General features: G+C 50.0%; 1 protein-coding gene across 1 annotated transcript in view; it reads right to left on the bottom strand.

Moving 5' to 3' along the window:
• Positions 1-2,054: 2,054 nt before the first annotated feature.
• Positions 2,055-10,000, bottom strand: part of atp2b3b (ATPase plasma membrane Ca2+ transporting 3b) — a gene marked incomplete at its 3' end in the record, with an annotated part of 63,093 nt that continues 55,147 nt past the window's right edge. Inside the window, exons 22-26 of the mRNA XM_083920431.1 lie at positions 9,887-10,000; positions 5,396-5,503; positions 4,373-4,555; positions 2,974-3,152; positions 2,055-2,112 (exon numbers count right to left, since the gene is read on the bottom strand). The exon at positions 9,887-10,000 is cut by the window's right edge and continues 98 nt beyond it. Coding sequence (XP_083776557.1) covers positions 2,055-2,112; positions 2,974-3,152; positions 4,373-4,555; positions 5,396-5,503; positions 9,887-10,000 — 642 coding nt within the window. The remainder of the gene's footprint in view (positions 2,113-2,973; positions 3,153-4,372; positions 4,556-5,395; positions 5,504-9,886) is intronic.

The following is a 10,000-nucleotide window of genomic DNA, read 5'->3' as shown; positions in this document are numbered from 1 at the left end:
CCAAGACTTCAGGGCCGGGTCCGCTTTGCAAAGAACCTTGGGTAATGGAGTAAAGTGGTAAAGTAGTAAAGTAGTGTTAGGGTCAGGGTTAGGGTCAGGGTCAGGGTCAGTGTTAGGGGGCAGTGTTAGGGTCAGGGTTAGGGGGCAGTGTCAGGGTTAGGGGGTAGTGTCAGGGTCAGGGTTAGGGGGCAGTGTCAGGGTTAGGGGGCAGTGTTAGGGTCAGGGTTAGGGGGTAGAGTCAGGGTCAGGGTTAGGGGGTAGTGTCAGGGTCAGGGTTAGGGGGCAGTGTTAGGGTCAGGGTTAGGGGGTAGAGTCAGGGTCAGGGTTAGGGGGCAGAGTCAGGGTGAGGGTTAGGGGGCAGTGTTAGGGTCAGGGGGTAGTGTTAGGGTCAGGGTCAGGGTCAGTGTTAGGGTCAGGGTCAGTGTTAGGGTCAGGGTCAGGGGGCAGTGTCAGGGTCAGGGTCAGGGTCAGGGGTTAGAGTCAGGGTCAGTGTCAGGGTCAGGGTCAGTGTCAGGGTCAGGGTCAGGGTCAGGGTCAGGGTTAGGGGGCAGTGTTAGGGTCAGGGTCAGGGTTAGGGGGCAGTGTTAGGGTCTACATAGAACTATCTGCCGTTTTGGACTATTTGTAGAAAACTAACAGACCCGGGAACACCCAAATTAAGGGTCTGATGTTCCCGATCACATGCAGCTTAAAGCTCTACAGGTGCCGCCCCACAGAGAAGCTGTAGACTTAAAGGGTTTTGGACGACAATAGAAGAATCAGACACATGGAGGCTTTTCTGAGGCTGGACGAGTATTTGATGCTTTCAGAATAAAGCTGGAGGAAACAGGAACACGCTGCCTCCCTCAAACCTGAGTCACGTTCAGTTCACATCCCGTCCTCGTGACCAAGAGACGAGCCAACGGTGATGGGACCTGAACCCTGGGTCCAAACCTCCACACTCCATCTCACATGAGCTGCCTTTTCTATCAGACAGACGATGCCGGAGCCACGTCCAGCTCAGAACAACGATGTGACACGTTTAAATAAATAATATTATGTCTTTATTTTAAAGTATAAGGATGTGGTAAGAGTCAGAACTACAGTAAATGTCTGCAAAGTACTTAAACAAAGCCCAGGTAACTTCTAGTGTCTGTGCATTATCCTGCTGTTCAGTCGTGACGTAACACCCTTTCAAAATAAGACTTCCTGTCCGAGCCTCGTGTTTCTCCAACGCTTGAACAGATGTGAGTGTTTAAAAACATCATCATTGACCTTTGACCTCTTTCTAACTGAGCAAAGAGCTGATCCTGATCCTTCACATGTTCGGACCTTGGTTCTGTTTGGTTTGGACCCGGAACTCTTATTTTGAAAGGGTGTTACGTCACACTGAACAGCCGGATAATCCCAACAATCGGGTGTGTGCGGCGCCTCTCTGTGTCTACACCTACAGGTGATGGAGCAGCGTGGGCACGGAGGCAGCGTGGGATGGGAGGAGGGAAGGATGGAGGAAAGGGAGCAAGGAAGGAAAGGAGAAGCAACTGAGAAGACGGGTGAAGACAATCAAATGAAGAGACAGCACAACCAGACGCATGCATGCACGCACGCACACACACACACACACACACACAAACACACACACAAGAAACACACAGTAGTCAGAGGGCGGCTCTCGGATATGTCAGCAGGTGCACGCACGCACACAAACACACTTGCAAACAGACACGTGCGGAACTGACACAAAGAACTGAAGAGCAAACGTGAGGAGTGGACGCTACTCTAGGATGGAGATGGGAGGATGAGAAAACAGGGATGAGGTCACGGACAAAGGAAGAAACAAACAAATGAAGAGAAACCGACTAAAGGAATCTTATCAGTACGCTACACAAGAGCCCGTATTTAGATCTGGTCCAATCTAAATACCTCGGATTCAACCCGGAGGACAGTAAAAGTACATTTCACAGAACACGTCTGCAAACAGGGAAACCTGCAACGTCTCATCAATACAGAAGAGAAGAGAAGAGAGCTGTGATGGAGAGAGAGAGAGAGAGAGAGAGAGGATAAAAACAGAGGAATCAGGAGGTGTGGAGACATCGAGGGGCCGAAGACGACGTGGCGTCGAAGCTGCAAATACTGTTACAGAAAACACCAGGTGACAACAATTTCAGCACTCGACACAAGAAGGAGAAAGCAGCAGCAGAGGGAAGCTCTCCAGAGCATAGTGTTGGGAACAGCAGCGTGTTGTGGGGCTTTTATACTCGAAGGTTTACAGCTTAGAGGAGTCGTATGAACTCTACGGAGGTCTGATAACAGGAGGATTGTTACAGCGACTCTGTGTTCTCTGTGTTTTTTAGAGAACAGAGAAATGACACCACTCCTTTACGTCTCTACGTCAGCAGCAGGGGGCACGCACCGTAACCACGCACCGTAACCACGCACCGTAACCACGCACCGTAACCACGCTTGACCTCAGTCACAGACAGGAAAGGACGCACGGTGCAGGAGGAGCAGCCATTTGCTCTCTGGACTTCAGGAAGCGTCCTCGGCCCGTCGCTGTGAACCAAACTCTGCTCTAATCACGTTCTTTCTTTGGGAACATGCTGCATCTGCGCCAGGACGCCTCCGACAGAGCGAGAACAGCAAGCCGCCTCCTGCACCGAGCAACACTCAACAACAACAAAAGGGACTCCGCGCTGGGGACGGGACTGGATTTGGACCAGACCAGAACCACACAGCCGGGCGGGAGCGGGTGCTGTTTGAAAAGGAGAATAAGAGAAAAGAAAAGAGGAAACATTGCACACACACGAGCAGCGAGCGAGCCGGAGAGGGGACACAACCATAGAGTCAAAATACTGCAGTCCACGTGCCGTGCAGCAGTGTGTGTGTTCGTGTCTACGAGTGTGTGTGTGTGTGTGTGTGTGTGTGAGAGAGAGAGGAAGTGCGTGTGAGTGTGTATGCAGGTATACGTGGGTGTGTGTGTGTGTGTGTGTGTACATGCGTTCGGCGGACTCACTCCCGGGGGCTGGGCTGGTATTGGCTGTTGCGGTGGAGAGAGCTACGTGAGAGGGGGTAGAGATAGTGTTTACGTCGTGGAGCTGACTGAGCACGGAGGAGCGCCGTCTCACCGCTCCCTGAAACGAACCGCTGCGCTTGAACGTGCTCACTACCTCCATCTGCAGGACAGAGACAAAACAGCAGCACTCAGTGAGGGCATGAGAGGCCGGCCTGAGTGTGTGTGTGCGTGTGTGCGTGTGTGTGTGTGCGTGTGTGTGTGTGTGTGTGTGTGTGTGTGTGTGTGTGTGTGTGTGTGTGTGTGTGTGTGTGTGTGTGTGTGTGTGTGTGTGTGTGTGTGTGTGTGTGGCACCTTTCAGACATTTCCGGTAACAGCAGAAATGATGGAAACAGCATTTGAGGGCAAATGTGTTTCAGCATCACGACGGCTTTCTGATTATTCCTGACAAACAATTAGAAATGATGACCGTACGTGTGTGTGTGTGTGTGTGTGTGTGTGTGTGTGTGTGTGTGTGTGTGTGTGTGTGTGTGTGTGTGTGTGCACACTCAGACCAAACCCTCTTAATGAAAAACTGACCACTTCACGCAAAGGCACTTAAGCAGAGACTCTCGCTTGGCTCTGGACTCAGACTCTTGTTTGTGTTAATGCACATTCTCACGCAGCCGTGCACGAACCCATCAATTACAGTCATCAGGACAGTCAACAGCCTGTCTACTTAGCGTTAGCCTGTCTACTTAGCGTTAGCCTGTGAACGCTCACAGCGCTGCAGCGACACACACACACACACACACACACACATCATTTATCCTCTGGTGACGTTTACGAGCCTCCACAAAAACCACTTCCATGTCAGATAAAGCCCTTTCACAACGGTTAGCTGTGAGGAGAGAGAAGAGTGGGATGGTTATGTTTGGCACAGGTCAGAAGAACAGCACGGACAGGTGGAGGTTAAGACTTTTAACAAGAGTCAGAACCAATCAGAGAGCGTTTAAACCGGGGCTGCGACGCTACGAGAGCCGCCTCAGAACAGACGGTTTACGGTCGTACGCGATCATCAGCTCTGACCTGCGATGGAAGCTGTTTTATTTTGGTTTATTATGATTAAAACTGGAAGTGTGTAAAAAGTCTCACTTTCGAAAACAAACGACTTTAGAAACGTCGCTGCAGCCCCGGTTTAACCTCGACTCAAAGTCTCTGGTGTCAGCGTGTAGAGGCCGTGACACTGCAGGTTCATTTAGGCACGTTTCTTCATTCTTTGCGATGCGTAATCATGTCTTTGAAGCTTCTGGTTGAGGGGTTGTGCCGTCTCTGCGTCTCTGACTCTCGTCCTGTGAAAGAGGTGTGGTTAAGGTCGGATCTGGAGGTCTCGTGGAACGTTACCTGGGTCTGGATGCGGTTGAGGCCTCTGAACCACAGGATCTGCCCGCGGCGCAGCTCTCTCTCAGCACAGTCGATCTCCTCCTCGTCCTCGGCCATCTCCTCCCCTTCATCCTCGCCTGGCTCCAGGCCCAGACCCGCCTCCTTCAGGCATGGCAGCCGCTCCGTTGGCACCGTGGAAATCAGCTGGAACACAGGTTTGTTCAGCTGTTATTGGACCAGAACAAACTCTGACGCTGTGAGCTCGTGTCTGTGTCTCTGCTAACATGTTTTTATAAAGGCGCTTCAGCAGAGATCAGGATGAGAGGACTCTTCCAGACGCTCCCAGCTCTTGGTGTTAATCTGCAGCTGGTGACTCTTGACTTCAGCGTTGGACACATTTCTCCGCAGCTCTCCTGGTTCCTGTGAAGCTGATCTGCTGTAGCCGTGCGTTCACACCAGAAGCGATGGAGGCGTTTAAATCGGCAGAAACGCAAGTGTCGCTTGCTCATTTCTCACATTTTCGATCATCGCTTCATCGCGTGTAGCAGCCGAGGCGGCTAGCTAACTGAAGCTAACTGAAGCTAACTGAAGCTAACCCCCAGCCTACTCTGAATGCTAAATGGGAAGTGATGCTAATGCTAACAGGGGTCTGAATGGGTTCAGGGTTTTAAACTGCAGGGAAACACTGAGTCCAGATGTAAACCCCATAGAGAAGCTCTGGGAAATCCTCCGTGACAGAGTAAAATGTAATGAACCCACTCCAGGTAGAGAAGTGTGTCAGAGCGTGAGTCAGGACGGACGCAGATCAAAGCAGAGCAGAGAGAGAAACTAGTGACGTCCTGTGGGTTCAGATGTGCTGACGTCACTCACAGCTGTGGCCTCTGCACTTCCTGTTCCTGTTTGAATCCTACAGAAGGAAACATGGTGGAAGTCTTCTCCTCTGACACGATCAACAGCATAGATGGGAGGTGTAAGAACCTTTCCAGAGCTGCCGGTCTACATGTGCTCACTTTGTTTGACTCGTCCGGCTGCGGAGCTGCTTACCTGTCCCCAGAGGAGCTCGCCGACGCCCACGAACAGACACCAGAGCCACTGCTCCATGTTGAGAGGGGCGCAGCTGAAGGGCTTCCCTCCCCACTGCACGATCACGATCTGCAGCAGGAGGAGAGGGAGGGGCGTCATTACTGTCACACACACACACACACACACACACACACACACACACACACACACACACACACACACACACACACACACACACACACACACACACACAGACACACACACAGACACAGACACAGACACAGACACACACACACACAGACACACACACACACAGACACAGACACAGACACGCACACGCACACAGACACACACACACACACACACACACAGACACAGACACACACACACACACAGACACACAGACACACACACACACACACACACACACACAGACACACACACACGCACACGCACACACACACACACACACAGACACACACACACACACACACACACACACACACACACAAACACAGACACGCACACGCACGCGCACACGCACACGCACACACACACACACACACACACACAGACACACACACACAGACACAGACACAGAACACAACAGTCCTGCAGAGAGAACCAGTTAAATGAAAAAAGTTAAATCAGAGAAATGTCTCTTTAATGAGGAGCAGTGGAGGGACACTGCGTCTGTCACTCATGTTATTAACGGTCCGCAGAGTTTCAGATTAAGAGCCACTGACCGTAGAGCCGACACATTCAAATGTAGGTGAACAGCAGAACATGTCATCAACGCGTGCAAAGAATGGACTTGTTCTTATAAATAAAGCTCCTTTCTCGTCTTCTGACGGCTCACGGCGCTTTCACACTGATGCAGTGGACGTCTACAGACCATCTAATCTGACCATGCACACACCACATTCACACACCCATGTGCAGCAATTCAGGGTTCAGTGTCTTGCCTAAGGACACTACGACATGTGGACCAGGGGAGGTGGGGATCGAACCTTCGATCTCTCGAATGGAGGACGACCCACTCCTCCACTGAGCCCCAAAGGGGTTTTCATGTCTGACTTTTCTAAGTAGGTAACGCTGTAACGTCACAACTGTTTAACTGCAGTAAAGTTGTAATGTAAAGAGTACAGTTACCAACACTAGTGATGAGTCATGTGATGGAGCTCTGACACGTCATGAGTCATCGCTGAACGTCACTCATCAGCAAAGGTCGCCTCCATCTCCCCTCCACACAGAGAGGCACTTTGTCTAATGTCAGTACACCTCTTTCCTTCGTGCACTGTCTCAGCCTGTAGTGGTCACGTGTCATGTGTCATACGTCATGTGTCACGTATCAAAACGCTGATCTCATCTCATACCTGAGCTCTTCACGAGTAGAAACATGAAAACAAATCTTAAAGTTTTTATGTCTCACATGATTTAAAATCAACAAATGAAAAGTGTCATTCATGCAAAAATGCTCTTAACTGGAAAAAGCATCACAGCAGAACGTGACCATGTGGTTTTTATTTTTGTTTTTTTGGCCCTGACGGTGGTTTCAGGCTCGTCACCATACAAATGTATTTACTGGGAGACAAATTAGCACGGAAATGATGACGAGAAGCGATAATTTTGCCATTTTGAGACCATTTTAAACTGATGTAATTATCCAGTGCAACCTTTCAAAGGTCAATACTTGTTTATCTCTATTTTGTGTCATTTACTTGTTGTTGTTTTTTGATTTTGCAAACACATGAACAAACAGTCACATGCACACTCTCTGTACAGACACGTGCAAAAGTGTTTTTAAGTCAAAGCTGCATGAGGGGAAACAGCTCCTGTCGGCTCGCTGACCTCTTTTTAATACCTTTAAACATCATCTATTTTCTTTTATTTTACTTTTTTATTCTTCTTTGCTTCTGTTTTTAACTGTGTTTAAAAGATGTTTGGTCTTCTTGTAAAGCACACTGAGTTTCCTTGGTATGAATAAATAAAGATGCGTTGCCTTGAACACATTACTGCGTTTAAGTTGCTGCTGTTTGAAACCAAAGTGTTGCAGCGGCTCAGGTGACGTGGTTCAGCGCGGCCGTTGGGTTTGAACCTGAAGTTCCCACACGCCAGCTGTGGCGTTCACTGTGAAACCAACTCCATCTTTGTTTGAATCCTCATGATCTCAGCGAGCGAGCCAGAGTCATCCATCTCGTTCAAAGTCATCGTGACATTCACAGATTTACTGCGACACGTTCACAGTCGGCTCATATGGGCTTAACAGGGACGTTTACCACACTTTTAAATCCCTAAATCAAAGTTTGGAGCCGTTTTTAAGACCAGGTCTCGTTCTGATTGAATCCATTTAACAGGAGAAACAGCAACAATGGTTTAAAGTGAGACTGTAACGGGAGCACACTCACTGGAGCAGGATGACGCAGTGAGTGTGTTTATATAACTGGTGTGTGTTAGTGATGGGTCCAGAGGATGAAGCCTGCAGCAGCGTGCTCCGTTAGCTCTGTTAGCTCCTTTAGCTCCTTTAGCTTTGTTAGCTCCTTTAGCTCCGTTAGCTCCTTTAGCTTTGTTAGCTCCTTTAGCTTTGTTAGCTCCTTTAGCTTTGTTAGCTCCTTTAGCTCCTTTAGCTCTGTTAGCTTCAGTGGATGCAACGACAAACAGCAACATGATCATTAAGAACAAGAGCTTCATCATCCGTCACAGACCTTGCTGGGAGCAGGACGCAGTGTTTCACATACAGTAATAACATCAATAACATCTGTCTGCAGGGAGGACGCATCCTTCTCTCTCTCTCTCTCTCTCTCTCTCTCTCTCTCTCTCTCTCTGAAGCTGCCTCCAGACGTCCGCTCTCTCTCTTTTCTCTGAACTGTCTCTCCATCGCTCTCTCCCCCTGCAGCTCTCTTTCTCCTCTCGTTCCTCCCCAGAGCCCCGAGCGTTGGATGATGTCTCTGCTCTGCTCTGCGTGGTTTTGTGTCCTAAATCCTCCTCAGTGCTTCAGTTCAGCAAACCCTCGTCCTTCGGTCTGTTCTGAAGCAGAAACCAGTCACAGGGACTCTGAACCTCTCGTTTCATCAGTGTCTCTCTGTGCGCTGATATTTGTGACACTGAACTCATCCCTGTGACGCTGAACTCATCCCTGTGACTCTGAACTCATCCCTGTGACTCTGAACTCATCCCTGTGACTCTGAACTCATCCCTGTGACCTGAACTCATCCCTGTGACTCTGAACTCATCCCTGTGACTCTGAACTCATCCCTGTGACTCTGAACTCATCCCTGTGATGCTGAACTCATCCCTGTGATGCTGAACTCATCCCTGTGACGCTGAACTCATCCCTGTGACTCTGAACTCATCCCTGTGATGCTGAACTCATCCCTGTGACTCTGAACTCATCCCTGTGACCCTGAACTCATCCCTGTGATGCTGAACTCATCCCTGTGACTCTGAACTCATCCCTGTGATGCTGAACTCATCCCTGTGACTCTGAACTCATCCCTGTGACGCTGAACTCATCCCTGTGACTCTGAACTCATCCCTGTGACCCTGAACTCATCCCTGTGATGCTGAACTCATCCCTGTGACTCTGAACTCATCCCTGTGACTCTGAACTCATCCCTGTGACACTGAACTCATCCCTGTGATGCTGAACTCATCCCTGTGACTCTGAACTCATCCCTGTGACACTGAACTCATCCCTGTGACGCTGAACTCATCCCTGTGACTCTGAACTCATCCCTGTGACTCTGAACTCATCCCTGTGACTCTGAACTCATCCCTGTGATGCTGAACTCATCCCTGTGATGCTGAACTCATCCCTGTGACTCTGAACTCATCCCTGTGACTCTGAACTCATCCCTGTGATGCTGAACTCATCCCTGTGACTCTGAACTCATCCCTGTGACGCTGAACTCATCCCTGTGACTCTGAACTCATCCCTGTGATGCTGAACTCATCGACCAAATCTGCAGTAAACACTCCACCTCTGCATCACACCAACGTGAACCTTTCACCGCCATTGTTTGAAATGTCCGCGCATGGTCCCTCCTTCTTTTTTCTACGTCCCAACAGGCGCACAGGAAATGACCTCAGAACCGCCGTAGGCCTCGTGCTCGTACACGTGCGCACGCTCGTGCTCGTACACGTGCAAACGTGCTTTACTAAAGCCCACCTCTCCCAAACGGGCCGTGGACGGCAAGCGTGCCGCTCCTAGACGTGGTACGGTTGCACTCACACTGGTCAAAGGAACCAGACTTTAGCTGTGACACGTGCTGGGGCACGGCACGGAGGCACAGTGGGAGGGCGCCCTAACTCTGCTTCAGAACCAGTGTTGTTCAGTAGGGGGATATATATCTACGTCTGTGTGATGACTTTATTGTAACTACAGGACAGTTTGAACATTGACGGTGAATAATCAGTCCCGTTACCATGGCGCTAACACTAACGGTGCCTGATCCGTGGAAACCGTTCTTTCCTGTCTCTCTCCCTTCTTCTGTCGAAAAGGGTCGAACGCACCTGCACAGCAAAGGTCCCCACGACGATGGAGCAGAAGATGGGGTTGGCGAAGATGCCGTCAAAGACGTTCCTCTCTCCGTGGATCTTGCGCGCGTTGATCTCGTTGAAGAGCTG

Source organism: Echiichthys vipera (assembly GCF_963691815.1).
Source record: "Echiichthys vipera genome assembly, chromosome: 9".
NCBI classification, from domain to species: domain Eukaryota; kingdom Metazoa; phylum Chordata; class Actinopteri; order Perciformes; family Trachinidae; genus Echiichthys; species Echiichthys vipera.
This window is presented reverse-complemented; position numbering and strand designations above follow the sequence as displayed.